This window comes from Kogia breviceps, chromosome 8 (assembly GCF_026419965.1).
Source record: "Kogia breviceps isolate mKogBre1 chromosome 8, mKogBre1 haplotype 1, whole genome shotgun sequence".
Lineage (NCBI taxonomy): Eukaryota > Metazoa > Chordata > Mammalia > Artiodactyla > Physeteridae > Kogia > Kogia breviceps.
The window spans coordinates 20,604,327-20,625,120 of NC_081317.1; the positions used below are offsets into that span (position 1 = coordinate 20,604,327).

At 47.1% G+C, this 20,794-nt stretch overlaps 1 protein-coding gene across 4 annotated transcripts; it reads right to left on the bottom strand.

The window, feature by feature from the left end:
• Positions 1-9,427, bottom strand: SLC31A2 (solute carrier family 31 member 2). Of its 4 annotated transcripts, XM_059071584.2 has the most exons (5): positions 9,325-9,408; positions 8,081-8,279; positions 5,430-5,496; positions 2,348-2,537; positions 1-1,279 (listed from the first exon to the last, which is right to left on the bottom strand). In XM_059071584.2, exons 3-5 carry the CDS (start codon positions 5,494-5,496, stop codon positions 1,111-1,113), a joined length of 426 nt encoding a protein of 141 aa, XP_058927567.1. In that variant the 5' UTR covers positions 8,081-8,279; positions 9,325-9,408; the 3' UTR covers positions 1-1,110. The 4 variants fall into 4 exon arrangements, with proteins under 4 accessions (XP_058927567.1, XP_058927565.1, XP_058927563.1 ...); XM_059071582.2 differs by lacking the exon at positions 8,081-8,279 and having other exon boundaries at positions 9,325-9,427; XM_059071580.2 differs by lacking the exons at positions 8,081-8,279; positions 9,325-9,408 and having other exon boundaries at positions 1,020-1,279; positions 5,430-5,714.
• Between the last annotated feature and the right edge of the window lie 11,367 nt (positions 9,428-20,794).

A 20,794-nucleotide genomic window follows, 5' to 3' on the forward strand; every position in this document is an offset into this window, starting at 1 on the left:
GACTATTTAAAAATATATATTTATTAAAATATATTTCTTTTTAAATTCTCAAAGCTTCAGACCATCTTTCATCTAGCCCATGAGGTACTTGAATGTAGACATTACAGTATACAGCAGTGATTTTCTCTCCCTGGGTCTACTCTTTCCTTTTCTTTAAAGTGAAAAGGTTCAAATATCTGAAGAGCCCCACCTAACTCTACTAGTGTAATGCTTTGGTTTGACTGCTTATTGCATCTTCAGTCAGTACCCCCTGTGGCTTACTCAGTATTTTAAATGGATGAATCATGTTTCCCTACCAGATCATTATGGGTGAGCAGTAAGCAATAAATAAAGAACATTTGTATTGAATATCATTCAGTGCAGTTCTTGGTTTTGCATAGAAGGAGGATCAGGATAAGACGGGGAGGGCTTCCCTGGTGGCGCAGTGGTTGAGCATTCGCCTGCCGATGCAGGGGACATGGGTTCGTGCCCCGGTCCGGGAAGATCCCACATGCCGCGGAGCGGCGGGGCCCGTGAGCCATGGCCGCTGAGCCTGTGCTGCTCCACAACGGGAGAGGCCACAACAGTGAGAGGCCCGCGTACCACCAAAAAAAAAGAAAAAAAGAAAAAGAAAAAGGGGGGATTTAAGGCCATGAAGAGCTCCCTGACACCTAAAGCCATTAAAGAAAGTATCATCTTCCTGCAGGCAGTGCTGTCTGATGGGAGGAGCTCACTCTATTTGGATAGGTCAAAGCCTTGCTGACAGTCCTGCTTCTCTGCCTTTAGTCTGCTGTCACTCTCCCCCCAAGAAAGGGAAACAGGTCCCACAGATGCTGCCATCATCATGAAACCTGCCCCCCGGGTTCTAGTCTCTCCGTCCACCCTCTGGTCACAGCACCCTTCTTAAGGCATAGAAAGACTATGCCTGGGCCCTCTGCAGCCTGGCTGAGGAGCAACAGTGGCCTCAACTCCAGGGAGCAAGTGCTGGCTTCAGCTGAAAGTTTCCAGGAGCTGGGGATGCCGTGAGAACAGCCAACAGAAGAAAAAGGAGACGTGGGGCTAGAAGTTCAATGTCTGGAAGGAGGGGCCCCAGCTCTCTCCAGCCCCCAGAGCCTGCACAGCTGTCACCAGCTAAGTCATGCTGAGAAGTGGATAGGCTAGGTAGTAGCCCACACCTGAGCCCAGGACCACGCCGAAGAAAATCCAGGTGTTGTAGGACATAACAGCCAGCATCATGAAGTAGCCGACGACCACCTGAGCGACATGAAGTAGAGACTGGCCAAAGTGACACAAGAACCACCTAGATAAAAAGGAGAGCCAAGTTAATGTCGGTAATGAGCTGGAAGCTAGGAGTTGGTGTCAGGGAGTACAGAGAGCAACTGCGTTACAGGACTAGCTTATTTATAATTTGTATGCTTAACCCAGGAGAGAGTTCTTTTTAAAGAGACTTATCAGAAACCAGTGATTGAGAGGGGAAGAGGGACCTGTACAGGAGTTTAGGGTAATCACTTCTCTACCACATTTAGCTCTGAGCTTCCTGGTATCCAGGGCAGAAAGGAAAAAAATGAGATATGTAATCTGTCACATCTGACAAGGGATAATACAAAATCATCAGTAAGGCAGATTTTTTTTTTTTTCCTGAATCTACTGTGAGAGGCAGAATTACAATGGAAAGAGCATGGACTTTGTTGACAGATTAATTCCTAGCTCTGCCACTTACTAACTGTGGCTTAGCACAAATGTCTTAACCTATTTGAACTTAAATTTCCTCATCAGTAAAACAGGTAAGAAAATACCTCCCTTGCAGCGGGGTTGTGACTATTTGAGGCACTCATGTAAGAAACAGGCAGGCCCATTAAGCACAGTGGGAGCTGCAGAGAGGGCACAAGGGGTATCCTAAGTGGCTGTCCTATCAGAACAGGAAGGGAAGAAAGGAGAGAGGCCGCCCCCCCACCCCCACCAAGCTGGATACGTTGCTGACAGCAATTCTTATTTGTGTGGGGACAGCCACAGGTCCCATCTTGGGTTTGGAAGCCTTAGTGAAACTGAGGAAGCCTGCTGAGATTTGGGGGAGGGCTGGGTGGACACCCCTGTTGCTAGACTGAGGCCTGCACCAGAGTCCTGAAGGTTGGAGCCTCCCACGTGGCTGTTCAGAGAGCTCCAGCCTGGGCATTAGGAGACCTGGGCTCTAGCTCACATCACTACTTACTAACGGTAAGCACTTCAGCAAGTCCTGGTCCTTCCCTGGGCCTCAATTTCCTTTCTGGCAAGTGGGGCTAAGTGCCCTGTGGGCCCAGGCTAGCTCTCAGGGTGAATGTGAGGATTCTGCCCTCCCCCCTCCCAACCCCCGCCGTCCCGAGCCTGTTACCTGAGGTGGGTTCTGCTGACTTGGGGGGAGTCTGAGCTTGAAGAATTCTGGTCTGTCTCTTCGATGAGCTGCTGGCTGGTGGAGATGGACAGGCTCGTCAGGGCCTGGTGGAGGAGCCTGGCTTTGCCAACCTTGATGCCTTCATACAACACAGCCAGGAGCAAGATGACCAACACCGAAAGGGCTATGCCTGTCAAAGGAGGCTGAGTTACAGAGGCCCAGCCAGGCAAGCACTGCTCCTCTTCTGGCAGCTTCCCCGGGGAACTGGCACAGGAGGCAAAAGGGTACCTCCCCCAGCCACTGTGAATCCATTCCTTCTCCCTCCCTCCCTCCCTCACCTTCTTCCCCACCCTTGCTGGGCTGAGAACTTCCTGTCTCTTTCCCCCTCCAGCCCTTTCTTGATGGGGGTGGCCTACTGGATTGTGGCTTTGAGATCAGGAAGAGAAGCTGCCCGGCAAAGCCGGTGCCAGTGTGGGGTCGGGGGGATCAGCGAGGGCATGGTGAGGGGCTTGGTCGGGAGGAGAAGCCATCTGTGCCCCACTGCCCCAGCTGTGCCCCAGCAGGCAGCCCAAGTCTCCGTGCTGACTTCTTGTTAAGGGAGGAGCATGTATAGCAAGTTCCTGTTTACGTGTGCATATACAGAAAAGTCTGGAAGGAAGGAGATACAATGAAGGAGTCATAATTATCTCAGCAAACTAGGATACAGTTTTTTATTTTCTGTTCACCGAATTTCCCTAAGTTTCTACTGTGTCCTACTTTTGTAATAGTGGGAAGAAACCAATCAGCTATTTTACAGAAAACATTAAGTGCTTACTAGAACTGCTGTGTAAAATTAACTGCTAATTGCTACTTCTCTTTTACAAGTGGAGGGATACTAAATGGTCCAGCTATAGTATTTTTGGGGGCCTCCAGGAGGAAATCATCTGCAAAAGATGCAGGTTTTTGAAATATAAAATTACAGGTAATTGCATGCACATGGTACAAATTCAAACAGTACAAAAGGGTATACAGTGAAAAGTAAGTATTCTTCCCAGCCTAGTCTCCCAAAACCCCACTGCCCCTGTCTAAAGCATCCTCTGTGTATATAGCTTTCCAGGTATACTCAATGTGTATATAAACCTTTGTCTAAATGACAGCACCCTATCTGTGCATACTCTTTAGCATCTGACATTGTCATCCAACTGTACGTTGTGCATGGGTTCCCCTTAGTTCACACAGATCTACCTTATTCTCTGGCTTCATAACATCTGTGATAGATTAGATTCTCCAAAGATGGCTACCTCACTATATCTCACCCCACATGTTCATCTTACAACACTCCTGCCATCAAGTGGTGTGGTCCATGTTCCCTCCCCTTTAGCCTGGGAAGACCTCTGTGACTCCCTCAAGCAGTAAAGGTGGAAGTGATGTTCTCTGATTTCCAAGGCTAGGTCTTAAAAACTAGGCATGAGTTCTTTTTTTTTTTTTTAACCTTGTTCTCTCTCTCTCTCTCTCTTTTTTTTTCCCCTACATTTTTCTCTTGGGACACTCATTTACTCTTGGAACCTAGTCGCCCTGCCACAAGGACCTCAGCTAACAACACCTGCTGAGAGTCCCAGCTTACAACCAGCATCAATCAGTAGACATGAGAGTAAGTCTTCAAGATGACTCCAGTTCCAGCCACTGTCTGATTATACCTGCATGAGAGACTTTGAGTGAGGCCTGCTTAGCTGAGCCCAGTCAACTCAGAACCTTGAGAAGAAGAATAAAATGACTGCTGTTGTTTTAAGCCACTAGGTCTACCCCACAGTAGATTACTGGGGTGGTAACACATTGTAGGGAGGGCCATAATTTATTTGATCAGTACCTGCAATGACGGACATTTGGGCTGCTTCGTCTATTTTATTTTATTTTATTTTTTTGAAGGTACTCAACAAAATTTATTGAATGAATAAATTAAGAACTAAGAAGTGACACTTCCAAACACTGCAGTCTTTAAAATTGTTTTAAATGGACCTCAGCTGCGTAGAATTGGATTATTCACCTTTGCCTTTGCCACTATCATCAGCGATCTAAGAACAGTCCTCTTGTAGTCACTTGTATTTTACAATTTGCCTAGCAAGCTATAGTTAACAAAATCACATGCACTATTTCAAAGTAACTTTTGAGAAACATGTATTATTTCTATTAACAGATGTAATAACAGACTTCAGTGCACCAAGTAACTGAATAAAGCTACTCAGCTAGGAAATAACATATCCTACTCCATTTCTAATGCCTGTGTTCCTTCTACTGTTAAAATGCCTTTCATAGTCCATTCCCAGGTTTTAGAGAGATCCTGGTAGGTGGCTGATGTGTATTGAATATTGTGATCAATGCAATTTCCATCCATAGGTTGCCAGCAGAGATTATAAAACCAGAAAGTAAAAATGGCAACAGGTGGAAGAACACAAATATGAATCAGGTCTAAAGGTATATAGGAGGAGAAAGTATAAAGAGCTAGAAGGATTGGAGAGAATGGGCACATGGGAGATGTGGGCTTCCAACAGAGATAACTGGATCATGGGAGTGAAAGCTCTCATCTCACCAGTCAATTTTTAAAATGCAAGTACTTAAGTGGAAATATAACTCCATCATGAATTAGTGCCCGACTCTGCCTTTTCAAGTTAAAGGAATAGTCTTCTCATTTGAGGTCAACGGCTGCAGCAGCTGCTCTGGGCTTCTGATCTGATGCTGGACAGTGAACCCTGTATAAGGGCGGTGCTAAGAGGTAACAAGAGGCCTTGATCTAGTTCTGGCTCTGATGCTTACTCTGTGTGACCCTGGACGAGTCTTTTCCCCTCTCTGGGCTTCAGTTCCCTCCCCTGTAAATAGAGGGGAAAGCTGCACCCCCAGCCTCTCTCTGGGCCTTTGTGAGCATCAGTGAGATACCAGAGCCCTTTGCAATCCGAAGGGCAGTGGTTCCAAATGGAATTAGAAATGCAAAGTTCCCTCTCAATGTTTATGCAAGAGGAATCGGGCTTGCTAAAATGTCCACCGAGAATAACAATAACGAGAACCCAAGTTCCCACTGCGTGGAGGTACAAGGCTTCCCAATTCTTACCTGCAGGACTGTGGACACTCCAGAAATCAAAGAGAAGCACTACCTCATCTGAGAAGATGAAATGCATCTGAAAGAGAAGGGACTGCATCACACGGGGCTTAGGGCAGTGGAAACTGTGTTCCCTAATGCTCTCTAGCAACCTCTTGTAAAGGCCCAGGAAAATGAGGTCACTGGACTTAAGTGCCAGAAGGGCCATTAGGGGTCATCAGGGCCAAATGAGGCCAGACAAGGCAGGGACTTGCCCAGGGTCCCACAGTGGGTCAGCGGTACAGCTATAGTTGAGCTGGCCCTGTTCCAGGTAGAAGTAAGGTGTTGGTGGGGAGTTGCCCATCCTCACTGGGCCAATTGGGTCACAGTGCTTTCAGGTCATGCTGAGATGACTCCCCTGTGCCCTCCAAAGCCAATGGGAGAAGCACTAGACTGAGGAATGACTACCTCTTCTTACCCCCTGGGCCCCAGCTGTTCTGCTCCAGCAGTGTTTATCACGGAAGGGCCCAGGGACAGCTGTCTTCAGTCTGCACCGCCCACCTGTTCGCTTGAAATTCACTAAACATTTGCTGAGCCCAATTGTGTGCCCAACGTTATGGACAAAGTTTAATGTCTCTGCCCTTGATGAACGCACAGACTTATAGAAAGAATGAAGGTAGAAGCAATGAGCACACAGCACCTGTCTGAAGGCTCTTCTCGAAAAGCAGCTGGTCCACCCTGTGTTCAGGGTGGCATCAAGGGCTTTTCATATATTATCTCATTTCACCACAGTCTTCTGTGTGACAGGGCCAATTAGACCCAGCTTACAGGAAGGCAAACGGGGAACCAGGCTCTGAAAAGTTAAGTAATTTGCTGAAGGTCCCAAAGCTAACAGGTTGGCAGAACTGGGATTCAAACTCGAGCCTAATTAGATGCCAAAGCCCTATCCATCTATGCTGCCTCTCAATGACCAAGAAAGGAGAACAAGATGGGAACTGAATGGTGATTCTAAATGCCTGCACCAGGCTTAATGACTGTTTGGCAAGATTAAAGCCAGAGAGATCAATCAGTTCACCCTCTCAAGGAACAGAAGTTTCCCTCTTGTCACAAGGTAAGACCTCAGCCAGCAGAAGCAGCTCTAGAAACACTGTCAGTGCTCACCCAGCTGAGGAGATCCTGGCTGAGTTGGGGTCAGTTGGTGGAAGCCTTTGCCTTCAAAGGCCAAATACTAGAATCCTCAAACGCCAGAGCTAGAAGTGTCCTCAGAAAGTTGTTTTTTTTTTTAAATTGAGATATAATTGACAAATAACATATTAGTTTCAGGTGTACAACATGATTCGATATATGTATATATTGCAAAATGCTCACCACAAGAAGTCTAGTTAACATCCATCAAGACAGTTACAATTTTTCTTCCTTGTGATGAAAACTTTGAAGATCTACTCTCAGCAACTTTCAAATATACAGTATTATTAACTAGTCACCATGCTGTTACATTACATCTCCAGGATTTAATTATTTTCTCAGAGAATTTTTAGTCCCCTGGTTTTCACTTTTTTTCCACGGAACACCAGCAAATAAAATCTTCCTTGTAACTCCACTATATAAAACACAGGGCTCTGGGTGAAGAAGGGAGAGACATGTGAGCTCTGCTAAAATTCAGTGTGGAAAACATTGATCTAGTCCAATTCTAGTCCCTTTCTAACCCCTTCTCATTTGCAGATGGGGAAAAGGAGTCCCAATAGGGAAATGGATTTGTCCGAGACCTCATAAGATGAAAATGGAAACCTAGGCAGTCTTTTAAAAGTCATGTTGAATAATTTTAAAATAAAAATAGCTTTTTATCTCCCTAGTATGAAAGTGGTACTTGCTCAATGTAGAAAGCTGAAACAATACCAAAAAGAAAGTAAAAATCATTTTGAGTCCTACTACCCAGAGACATCCCCTGTTAAGATTTCAAAGAGAATATCAGTTGAGGTGGCAAAATGTTCACAAAAGATTAATATGCAAAAACAAACGGGTACAAATAATCCTGTGAAATTCCATTTATACCGGAAGTGGGCTCATTCAATTTCAGAAGCCTCTGTCACCATCTCTGCAGGTGGGGTGGAGGGAGGTGTGGCGCCTAAAGGCGCCTACCCCTTCTCTGAGTTCATGTGATAAAGCAGTTGGCATGACTGGAATGTCCCCTGTGGCTAATTAATCAGAGAGGTTCCATAACTGGGTTCCTTCTGTCATCCTTGGGCCTGAGCCAGCTATCTCTGGGGCCCCAAACAGTTTTTGCAATAGACCTGAACACCCACCAAACAGTACAATTAATTCAATCAATAAGCATTGCTGTGCTGGGGGTGCAGGTGCTGGAGATAGAGAGATAAATAAGACAAGTCCTTGGCCCTCAAGGAGCTAGCATCTGTTAGGGGAGAGGGAGTGAACAGATATTACAACGGGGTGTATGTATTCAGCAAGGGGGAGAGGCACAGGAGAGCCAGCTCGGGTACTGAGGATGAAGACCCCTGGGGGACACCTAGCCCATCCAGCGAGGCAGGTGGCCAGGACATCTGAAGCAGGAGAAGCAGGAGGCAGCTAGGGGAAGACGGACAGTCCAGTATTTCCAAGCTGAAAGTGTCCATACAGAGTGTCCACCCCACTGGGGAGTAAGGAGCCAGGGAGGGACAAAGACTCACCTCTCTTGCCTTTTCACAGCAGACAAAGATTCAAATCAGCACACCCTGACTTGGAGCAGCAGTTTTCAGTTAAATAGTCCTGTGATCAGATATGCAAGGGGCGGGCCTCTCATCCTGTTTCACTGCTTAGGATAAATCCGGGCCTCCAGTAGCTGAGTTATCTGCGCCTTGTTCAGGGCCCCACCCTGCTAGGGAGGGGCTGTGGTGAAGAAGAGAGCAATCATGGGACTTGCTTTCTTCTTTATTTTCTCATTTGGCGTTACTTACACTTTTGAGAAAAGTGCCCTCAGTTTTAACCCGAAGAGTTTAGGGGAAGATTAAGGTCGCTGTCCTGCCGCTGACTGGGGAATTTTTTTTTTTTTTTTTAATTATTTGGCCGCGCAGAGTGGCATGTGGGATCTCAGTTGCCCGACCAGGGACGGAACCCACGTCCTCCGCATTGGAAGCGCAGAGTCTCAACTACTGGACCACCAGGGAAGTCCCCGGGTAACTTTTCACATAAGCTCTTCCCATCCGTTTCCCCTTTTAGAGGACCGGCAGGAGGTGGGTGTGTGCGTTTGACTAAATGACGTGCGTTGGCTTCCTCAATCTTCAATTCTACGACATTCTTCATGGGATGAAGAAAATTGCGTATATGATTTATTCAAAGACTAACGAGGTTTGCAAGCTGTCATTCTCTCCAGCCCAGGTGAACTCTGCCAAGAAAACTAGTTTATCTGAAACGCTATTTCTAACCCAAGTGTAGGGAGGATGGAAAGTAGCTGGGTCTGGGTTTTTTTCCCCAAAAGAATCAGACCACGAACTTGCCAAAACAGGGAACCGGCCCGGGGGTGTGTGCGCGCCCGGCCTCAGGCTGAAATGCTCCGGGCATTCCCTCTTCGTGGGACCCTTCCCAGAATCTCTCCCAAGTTACTGCGCCCAGAACTGGGGACCCTCGACTCCGTCTTCACCCACCGCGCCCCAACCCTCAGCCGCCCCACAGCTGCGCGTAATGACTGCTCGTCGAGCCGGACTGACTCCCAGCACGAGGGACAAATAAAAAGGAAACCCCAAAGACGCGGCCAGCTCTGCCTCTCGCGTGCCCCCAGCCCTGTTCCAGCTGTTGACAAGGCTGCCAACACACCCCCTCACCGGCCCTCGGCCAGGGGCGGCGGGCACCTCGGGATGCCAGAGGTCGACTGCTCCTGGGACCCCGCCCCAGCGCCCACCCCGCGTCCGCTCCTCTCAGCAGCGCCCGGACTCACCGCCATGGTGAGCAGCATGGGCGGCCGGACGCCGGGGCCGCGACTGCTTGCTCCGGTCTCCGGGCTCCGAGTCCCGCTCGCAGCCGCCAGGATCGCAGCAGAGGCCGCGCAGTCACGTGGTCGGGGCGAGGCGCGCGCGGGCGCTTGGGAGTTGTGGTCCCCACCGCGCGCCCCACTCAGCGCGTCCTCGGGCGCACCCACGTGCCTGACCCCCTGCCGAGCCCCAGGTGCCAAGCCAAGCAGGTCGCTGGGCCAGAGCCGCCAGTACAGCGGACTCCCCTCCTGCCTTCCGTTTGGCCCCTTTCTGTTTTGCACTTGACTTGTCTTTGCAATTATCATAAAAAGATTTATTGCTTGTTATAATAAACCGTGCGAAGCTTAACACATGTTGAGTTATATATCGAAAAGTCCATCCTATGGACTTAATAGAAACAAATTAGAAGTAAATTAAATTATGCCCTAGGCTTTTAATGTAGCCATTCTTCTTTTTTTTCTTTTCCAATCTGGTAAGTGAAAAGCAATACACAGTTGTAAATTTAATTAGTATTGCTTTGATTACAAGGATGGGAAACTTTTTTTCTTATTGGTATTTCTATTTTTCTGTATTCTTTGTCCATTTCACCCATCCAGTTTTTTGGGGGAAGTTTTATAGGGGATGAGGGACTTTTAACAGTATTTAATTTAAAATATATCTAGTATCCTAAATATATTTAGAAGAACTCTTTGCCAGTCCTTCTATGAGGAAAGTGGCTTCTTAGAGAAACCTTTCCAGAGAGCTTGAACCTTACCAGCAGACCTTGAACCTGGAGTGTGACCTGAGTTCAAATCCTGAGCCAGCAAGAACTGGCTATGGGACCTCCAGCAAATGGCTTTATGTTTTGAGCCTTGGTTTCCTGGTCAGTCAGTAAAATGGAAAGAATAGTAGAATCTATGTCATAGAGGTACTGTAAGGCTTAAATGAAGTCTTGTGTGTTAAATTATCAGCATAGAACCGGGCAGCGGGAGCTTGCTCAAAAAATGATAGCCATTGTCATCATTAGCAGCAAATATTTCTGTTCTGTTGTAACTGAGCAGGACCCTATGGGGCCTTCCCGGGACAGACCCCTCCCAGTATGTCCTCTGCCTGCCTCTTCTTTGTAGAAAAGCTGTAGTCTCCTAAGCCTCCCCTGACTCAAGAATTAGTGATTGAAAGGGTGAACATGTAGTGACAAAAATAGCAGTTGGGCCAGGAAAAGCAGGTAAGAATTTAAACAGTAAATCAGCCATGTGGCAGTCACAGAATCTTTTTAATTCCTCCCTGAAGTACCGAGATAACAGTATCTGATATGTAAAACATATATGTTTTACGTATATGCATATACATATGCAAATTTCCTGAGTTGTTTTACATATGCTAAAACCCCACCAAACGGAAGAAGTTAACTACTAGATGATCATGAGCATGTAACCCCCAGACCCACTGGAGCCTGAAGATTAATAATGTTGACCCCTGTGACACCAACCTGTTACCTCACCATCAACCTATCAGAGAATTGTGCACCAGCTGATCACACACTCTGCGATGTCCCTCCCTCACCTTGCCTTGAAAAATGCTTCCCTGAAGCCCATCGGGGATTTTGGGTCTTTTGAGCATGAGTTGCCCTGTTCTTCTTGCTTGGCCCTGCAATAAACTTATGTCTGCTCCAAACTCCGACATTTTGGTTTGTTTGGCCACACTGTGCGTCAGGCACACGAACTTGGGTTCAACAACGCTAAGAGAGGAAGCCACTTCAACGGTCAAGCCACTTGCTCAAGGTCACACAGCTTCTAAGGGCCTCATTCTGAAAGACAGTGCGGGTTGAGGGAAATCAGGGATTGGGGCAGCCTCAGGGAAAGAGTACAGGGCCCGCTCTGTGAGGAGGTCTGGGAGTGAGGGCCGCTGCTGTCAGGGATGTGCTAGGCGCCATGGAGAAAACAATGGGGAGAAGAGGTATTCTTGAAGCATCTGGACTCCAAGGGCTTGGTGATTTGGGTGTAATTTCTCACCTCTCTGGGTCTTACCTGGGCAACAGAAATAAGAAGACTTGACTTTCACACTGGCAGGCGCCCATGCACTCCCCCACTCCCCCAACCCCCATCAAAGGATTTTCAACACAGCTTTATTCATTTACTATTTTTGTTGGCTTCGTTACAATCTGATGACCTTCACACTGTGTCCTCACTTCTTCGTGTGTGTTATGATTCTAACAGTCCTAAAGTTCTGAAGTGCCCCTTTTCTTTCTGAGCCACCAGAGACTCCCCTCCTCTGGCTCCCAGGCAGAGAACAGAATCCCAGCTCATAAGATAACACCACAGATGGCCAAGCCTTGGTCCATGGCAAGAAATTCTTTCCAGATTCCGTACTTGACAACCTGTAGACTCCCCTCCTCCCAAGGAGCAACAGAGTCTGCCCTTGTCTTTCCAGTGCACACCCAGAGCCCTGGGACAGAACAGAATCCCCAGCCAGAAAAGATGGTGCTGCCTCGGGTGTCACAGAGATCAGCCAGGGGCCCTTTAAATTGGGTGCTCAGCTCATGCATGGTCCGTTGGTGGAGGGGAAATCCAACTAGTCATTTCTCCTTTTGAGGCTCAGTAGAGGAACCTGAGGTCTCATGAAAAGCTTACATGCACAAAATATTACTTCTGCAGAATATCTGGCCTTGATGCACAGATAAGGCTGTATGACCCCATGGGCACCGCTTTCCCTCTCTGGGCCTCTTTGGAATGGATGACTTCTAACTGCCCCTTCACATGCTAATGATCTGCAGTTATAAGTGAGCTTGAGTTTGGGGTTGAACACTCTATGGCTAGGATTTTTGCATGTTTTCCATGTAGCTCCCTTCAGCTAAGCTCCCCTGTTCTTCCACAAACCTCTAGTATTTTATTTTACTTTATTTTATTTTATTTATTTATTTATTTTGCAGGGCGGCTGTGCCATGTGGCATCCCTAGCTCCCTGACCAGGGATCGAACCCACACCCCCTACATTGGAAGTGCGGAGCCCTAACCACTGGACCACCAGGGAAGTACCAAACCTACTATTTTACATTTATGCTATGAGTAGCATAATGTATAATTAATACATAGCACAGCATTATGCATCTGGTGTGTGTGGCACAGGGAGAGTATGCACATCAGAGGTTGATCAGCGTGTGGAGACAGAGAGAGAGAGAGAGAGAGAGAGAGAGAAAGAGAGAGAGAGAGAGAGAGAGAGAGAGAGTGTGTGTGTGTGTGTGTGTGGCATGGACTTTGTGAGGTTGGGAAAAGCAGAAGCCAGGCCACTGACAACTTGAAGGCCATGTGTAAAGTGAGGAACTTATTCTGGGACAGAGAATCACCAAAGTTGTTTTTTTTTTTTTTCTTCGGTACGCGGGCCTCTCACTGTTGTGGCCTCTCCCGTTGCGGAGCACAGGCTCCGGACGCGCAGGCTCAGCGGCCATGGCTCACGGGCCCAGCCGCTCCGCGGCATGTGGGATCTTCCCGGACCGGAGCACGAATCCGCGTCCCCTGCATCGGCAGGCGGACTCTCAACCGCTGCGCTACCAGGGAAGCCCAAAAGTTGTTTTTAATGTATGTTTTTCTCCCTGCAGTTTCCCTTTTCTTTCCCAAATGTCACTCTCTTACTGAGGTCTACCCTGACCACCTGATTTAAAACTGCAATCCTTCTGGTATCCTTCGCCCTGCTTACTCTCTTTTGTTGTTTTTCCGTGGTATGCATCACTGTGTAGCATCCTGTTTAATTTGGTTATTCATTCTTCCTTTCTCTGCACTCATATGGAAGGTCAAGGATAACAGAGATTTCTGTGTTTTTATTCAAGAAGGCACTCCCAGTCCCTTAAATAGTTCATGTCACAACACAGACTGTCCATTAACAATCATCGAATGAGTGAATGAACCCCAGCAGACACACGCTCTTGTGCTTCATTGCTTCAGAGGAAGGAAGTGGCAGAACAGAGGCAGCCTCCATGAGAGTGTGCAGGTTTGGGGCGGTTTGTGGGAGAAGTTAAAAAATAATTTGTGGAGGGCTTCCCTGGTGGCGCAGTGGTTGAGAGTCCGCCTGCCGATGCAGGGGACACGGGTTCGTGCCCCGGTCCGGGAAGATCCCACGTGCCGCGGAGCGGCTGGGCCCGTGAGCCATGGCCGCTGAGCCTGCGCGTCCGGAGCCTGTGCTCTGCAATGGGAGAGGCCACAGCAGTGAGAGGCCCGCATACTGCAAAAAAAAAAAAAAAAAAAAAAAAAATTTGTGGAGCAGCATGAGGTAAAGCGGGGTTCCCTTCCCCAACCCACAGAATACCTCAGCCTAGAAGAGGGAGCCTGGAGCAAGCGGCCTCTGGATCGCCAGGGGAAGGCCCTGGAGGGAATGGCGACAGATAGGACAAAGGGCCATGCCCCGGCTTGGGGAAGGAGCAACTGAGAGGTCAAGAGGCCTTGCAGTCGGGGCAATGACAGCAAACCCAAGTGTGGCCCGGCCTCCCAAAATCATGGACCGGGGTAGAGAGACCACCAATCATACAAATAAACATACAACCTGTTTAGAGGGGGTTAAAAAAAGATGAGCGCTTCCTTAGGAAGCCCTGGTCTTGAGTTGTGAAGTCTTAGGAAAACTTAAACAGAGGACATGCAGGTGGGAGATAGATCCCTGGAGGGCACCCTACCTTTCAGCCCGCTCCTTTGCTCATATCTGGGCTGTGACTCCCTTTCACTGATCACCTCAGGCATTTAGATCAGCCTGATTCCTCCTGGGTAAACATGGAGCAAGTCCCCCTGCAATCACTTTCTCTCTGTTTGCAAAGGCTCTTGCTGTAAACCTGGATTCTCGAAGCAATCCAGGGGCCAGAAGGCCAGACGTGGCCACCTAGAGAGAGGGTAGGACTTCCCAGGGTCTACAGTGAGTCAGTGGCAGACAAAAGCCCCCCAATGTGCACCTGGCCCAGCACTGTATCCAACTGTGGAAGGCTGTGAGCAGCTGTTACAACCTCAGACTAGCGTGTGCAGGATGCGGGATGAGACCTCCCCACAACTACAGTGGGAAAAGGGGCCCCGGGGAGGTGCACACATTTTACCCAAATGTACCTGAGATGCTTCCCGATATAACCTCAAACAGGGCCTTGAGATCTCATGCTTTACTTGCATGGTGTTTTTTTTTGTTTGTTTGTTTTGTTTTTTGAGGGTACTAAATCGTTTATTGATTACACATGATAATGGATGATACACAAGCTTCATTCCCATCTATAACTTTATCTGGTACCATAATTCAATTTAGATAGTTTGCATGGGATGTGCCAACAATCGTATTAATACCAAAAAAACTCCATGACTTTGCTTGGGTGACCCTTTCAATGGTGAACTCCAGGTTATAGCACAGTAACTCTCAGTTCAACTACACCAAGGTTTCTGAAGACAGTGGCTTCTCCATCCAAGCAGGTTGTAATAGAACCTGGCATCACCCTGAAGGAATTCTTAGTTCACACTGTTGGGGAAAGTTTACCAAAATGGCCTCAGAGTAGACTAACTTTACGCAGCACATTAAAAAAAAGACACATTTATTCCATTTATTCAGTGTCATGCAGTCAACAGCATGGGTGCAAAAAAAAAAAACAAACTACATTAAAACACTTTGTTGGAATGCTTGGCACTTTCCACAGAACAGAAACTAAAATAACCTGTTGTACAATTAGTCACAAATACAGTCTTTGAGGGGTTTTTTTGTCCATACAGATGAGTATGGTCTAAAACATGTCTTCTTTGTAACAGCTAGGCCCTGCCACCACTGTGCTTGGCTGAGTTCACAAATCTGTTGTAACCTGGAGCTTCCCTGTCACTTGTCTGGCTCTCCTCTCCTGCTAAGCTTTGCAATTAAAACCTTCTGCCATTGCCATAGCTATTGCTGCTGCTGGAACCACCATAGCTACCTTGGTTTCGTGGTTTGGCAAAGTATTGGCCTTCACTACCATAGCGGCCAGAACTTGGGCCTCCAAAGTTTCCTCCTTTCATGGGTCCAAAATTTGAAGATTGATTGTTGTAATTGCCAAAATGATTGTAACTTCCGCCACCTCCAAAATTGCTTCCATCATTACCGAATCCATTATAGCCATCCCCACTGCCACCATAGCCACCACCACGGCTGCCACCAAAGCCACCTCGACCAATGAAGTTTCCTCCACGACCAAAGCTGTCATTCCCTCCAAACCCACCTCCACGACCACCACCAACCACTTCGACCTCTTTGGCTGGATGAAGCACTAGCCATCTCTTGCTTAGATAGGGCTTTCCTTTCTTCACAGTTGTGACCATTCACTGTGTAGTATTTCTTTTTTTCTTTTTTTTTTTTGGCTGCATTGGGTCTTCTTTGCTGTGCGCAGGTTTTCTCTAGTAGCAACGAGCGGGGGCTACTCTTCATTGTGGTGCACAGGCTTCTCATTGTGGTGGCTTCTCTTGTTGTGGAGCATGGGGTCTAGGTGCACGGGCTTCAGTAGTGTGGTACACGGGCTCAGTAGTTGTGGCTCCTGGGCTCTAGAGCACAGGCTCAGTAGTTGTAGCGCACTGGCTTAGTTGCTCCATGGCATGTGGGATCCTCCCGCACCAGGGCTCGACCTCATGTCCCCTGCATCGGCAGGCGGACTCTCAACCACTGCGCCACCAGGGAAGCCCAAGATGGTAAGTTTTATTTTACTACTATTTTAAGAAATCAGGCACCTTTCATATGATGTCATATTATTTGGCAATAAAAAGGAATGAAGTATTGATACACGCTACAATGTGGATGAACCATGAAAACTTTATGCTAAATGAAGGAAGCCAGTCACAAAAGACCACATATATATATATTTTTAAAATATTTATTTATTTATTTTTGGCTGCGTCGGGTCTTTGTTGATGCGTGCGGGCTTTCTCTAGCCGCGGCGAGCAGGGGCTACTCTTTGATGTGGTGCGCGGGCTTCTTATTGCAGTGGCTTCTCTTGTTGTGGAGCACAGGTTCCAGGCACGCGGGCTTCAGTAGTTGTGGCACGTGGACTCAGTAGTCGTGGCTCGTGGGCTCTAGAGCGCAGGCTCAGTAGCTGTGGTACACAGGGCTTAGTTGCTCCGCGGCATGTGGGATATTCCCGGACCAGGGATCGAACCCATGTCCCCTGCATTGGCAGGCGGATTTTTAACCGCTGCACCAGCAGGGAAGTCCCGATGTGTTCATTCTTGAAGCCACAGTTGAGGAGGTAACACCTCTAAGAATTCTTAGGCACAGGCTCTCTGCCCAACTTCACAGGGACCCTGGACTTGTCTTGATGGGCTCCTTTGACACCTCTATGAGGTTGTGTACTCCAACTGCCAAGGGCTCCCAGGCCCTGCACACCTGCCTCCTGCAGGAAGACTGAGGGGCCCGGAAGACTTTCCATCAAGTTGAAGTTAGCCCATGATGTCATATCTCAATAGTGACTCAGAGGCAAATCTAAAAATCAGACAATAAGCAGGGGGTACTATATTTGTTTGCTCAGACATCTTGTACTCTTTGGTTTGGTATTGCAAAACAAAGAACCACATGGAAGTTTACAGTTCAGGGAGATTTTTTGCTGTGAGTGCACAGACATCCAGGCAGCTTTCCCAAACATGCCTGAATGTCCCCTTCTGCGAAATCACAAGTGATTGGCAGGAGAGGTCAGCAGAGCATTGTGGATGAGGGGCCACTTGTACATGGATCAGGACGTGGATGTGCGTATGGTGAGTGTGTGTATATGTCAGAGTACGCATGATTGAGCACGTGTGTAACTGTGCACGTGCACTGGGCAGATTTATGATTCTGCACGTGTGAGTGGCACGTCTGAGTTTGTGTGAGCTAATGTGTGAGTTGAGAATGTGGGGGAATGTTGGACTGGTGTGTGTGTGTGTGTGTGTGTGTGTGTGTGTGTGTGTGTGTGTGTGAACATGTAGGCACTTCAAATGATGGGGGAGAGGAGGAAGGGCTGGATGCTCACGGTTGGCCATGAGAAAGCCCCCAGGAAGTAAACCTGGGACACAAATGCTGCAGGGTTGATGGGAAACCACCTCCCTGGTCCCTGACTTGGAAAGCCCCAGGGCTGGCACTGCTTCCAGCTGGAGCCAGGTTGATTACAATGCGCCTCTCTAGATCCAAGGCCAGTCTGTCCAGGTTCCTACTCTCAGACCCGCATTTGAAAGCCTCCTCTTATTTTGTTGTGCCCTGAGACCCCCTCCTCGATAGACTGTCTCCATCTGCAGGCCCCTGCCTCGTTTGCAGAGGGGGAGATGGGGTTGTCACCTTCCAGAAAGCAGCCTAGAGTTGCTTCTGTATAAGTGGATAGAGCACAAGAACAAGGTAAAGAGGTCACCTGGCCTGTCTCTCCAGTCACAGAGAGATACCTGGTTCTAGAAAACTATAATCAGAGCTCCAGGGAATTTGAAGGAACAAGGATACGTCTTTTTCTTTCAGAGGGATAAACAGTAGGGGATGTCCCCCCTGAAATGAGACTCAGGAGGCCTGACTCCGGACTGTGCTATTGCCTTAGTAACTCAGGAAAGTCATTTCCCTCCTCTGGGCCTCTGTAGGAATAAAGATAATCTACAACACAGAATCTCTAAATTTTCTTCTTTTCCAAGTGGTTAGCACATGGTATTTTAATGATCTGTAAACTTATCTGTCTCCCCCACTAGAAGCTAATGGACTGTTCCTGCTCCCCTGACCCCCATTCATACATTGAAGCCTTAGCCCCCAACGTGATGGTATTTGGAGATGGGGCCCTTGGGAGATAATTAGGTTTAGATGAAGTCATGGGGTAAGGCCCCTATGATGGGATTAGTATAATTATAAGAAGAGAAAGAGAGACCGGAGCTCTCTTGCACTCACTCTCTCTCACTCTCTCTCTCCGTCTCTCTCTCTCTCTCTCTCTCTCTCTGCCATGTGAGGACACAGCTAGAAGGCAGCTGTCTGCAAACCAGGACGAGTATTCTCACCAGGAACCAAATCTGCTGGCTTGACCTTGGACTTCCCAGTCTCCAGAACTGCAAGAAGTAAAAGTCTGTTGTTAAGTCACCCAGTCTATGGTATTCTGTTATAGCAGCCCAAGCTGACTAATGCAAACATGGAGTTTTCTTCAGTATTTCCAGGGCTTGCCTAAGTTTCTGGCATATATTTAAGGGTGGCAGTAACAATAATGGAATCTAGAGTTATTGTACATTTCCTGTACCTGGTTCTATGCTGACCACTTCACAATGATTATCTTTTCTAATCAGCACAATAACTGATGATGTGGATGCCATGATGATCCCCATCTTTTCAGAGAAGCCAAATAGCTCGCTCAGGGCACCCAGCTGCTAAAGGGAAGACCCCAAGCAGTCTGACTCCAGAGGCCCCCTTCTTAGGCATAAACAAAATCACCTTCCTTAGGAGGCATATCACAGTGCTCAATAAATGAGGATTAAATATTGTTTGAGTGAAAGAAGCTGTTCCCTGCAGTTGAATGCCCTCCCCTTCCCAGTCTGCCAAATCCTTTTTCAGGACTCAGTTTCCCTGACTCATAATAAGTACACAGTACTGTCTTGTGGATACCATTTTTTAAACAATTTTTGGTGCTTTTTCCTTATTCTTACCTTAGTGATCTCTGACTTATTTCCTATATGCCTTTGTGGGCTCCTCCAGGATGGGGCTGTGTCTTACCTACTTCTCTATTCCCAATCCACTACCTAGATGTTTCTAGGCATATGGTAGGTGCTCAGTTGATACTGGGTTGACTGACTAGCAAAAAGCCAAGGATGATTTCTGAAAATTTCCCCAAAGTGACCACATAATTAACATATATAAAACCACTGACCTATGGAATCATACATGCAGAACAAAATGTGTAAGTAGAGTTATAAGGAAAACACATTTTTCCTAAATCAACTCTCAGTCTTTCCTCAATTTTGACTTTCAGAAATAATGCATAATTTAATAAGATTATTAATTTACTCAGTGAGGTATAATGTGCACTTTGATGAGTTTTGACAAATATATACACCTGTAAAACCATCACCCCAAAGAAGATTTAAACCTTTCCAACATCCTAAAAAGTTACTTTGTGTCCCTTTCTAGATAATTCTTCCCACCCCTTGCCCTCTACAAAAATTGTTCTGATTTTTATCACTATAGTTTAGTTTGTCTGCCCTAGAACATCATCTAAATGAATCATACAGTATATACTCTTTTGTATGTGGCTCTTTTCGTAAACCTAATGTCTCTGAGTTCATCCATGATGTTGTCTGTAGTTCATTCTGTTCATTGCTGAGTAGTATTCACTGTGTGGATATATTATTTCCTGTCAATATAAATTTGGGTTGTACATGAACTATCATGTACAAGTGATTTTGTAGGCTTATGATTTCATTTTTCTTGGGTAAATACCTAGAAGTGGAATTGCTGTGTCAGGCTATTTTCTTTGATACCCAGAGTCCTTTGTAATTGTTAGAAACAAATTATTTTTCAGAAATGTGACCACTTAAAATGGCACAGCATCATCATAAGGCCTGGAGATTTCCTGGAGCATGAATGCTTTGTGTTCCTTTCATTGGCACACTAGGCAGTATATTCAGGGCTCCGAGTAGGCACAGAAAAAAGAGAACAAAGAAAGAGTATGACCTGTTCACAGAACTGTATGAAGCTTCTCAGAGCATTTATGGTTCGAGCAGAGCAATGGAAGATGCGAAAATCACTTGGTCGTTGCAGACCTTTGGAGTAAAGACTTCGACAGGATTAAGAGGGACTCAGACCACATGTTGGGTGCTGGCTAAGCCACGTCCTACCTGTGTGACCTTATACAAAGTTGCACAACTACCTCTGCATCTCAGTTTCTAGCTTGTAAAATGAGAGGAAAAACCTGTGAAACAAAGACAGACATTCTCTGCCCCCTGCACAGGGATGCTGTAAGGATGAGCTAACATAAAATCTACCTGTCTCACCTTGATAAACTGTAAAGTGCTGTGCAATGTGAGATAGCACCATGTGGAGAGAAACGGGAACACACACAGAGCTCGTTTTGTGCTCCCATGACTGGCACTTATTGCCATGAGGACTCAGCTGCCCTTCTTTCAGGGGACTGCGGTCAAGGTCAGACACACAGTGACAGTAACTCTTTGTGAGTTGACTGCCACTGGACCCGGGTACCTCTCTCCATTGTGTTCATCTCTGCAATGGGGGACTGTCAGGCTCTTTATTCCTTTACGCCTGCAGGAGAATCGTTCCCCAAATCACAGCCACCTCCCCACCCTCCACACAGTATGTCTTCAACAATTTTGTCCCTCGCTGATCTTTATCACCCAACTCATTCTCAGTCCACCACTGCAGATGACCTAAGGCGACTATTTTATGGAAAGTCTGTCTGGGGTAGTTCTAGCCAAAGACCTCAGGAAGAGACCTTAACTGGAGATAAAAGGTGAATGCAGGCAACATCACATACCAGCTGTATTTATTG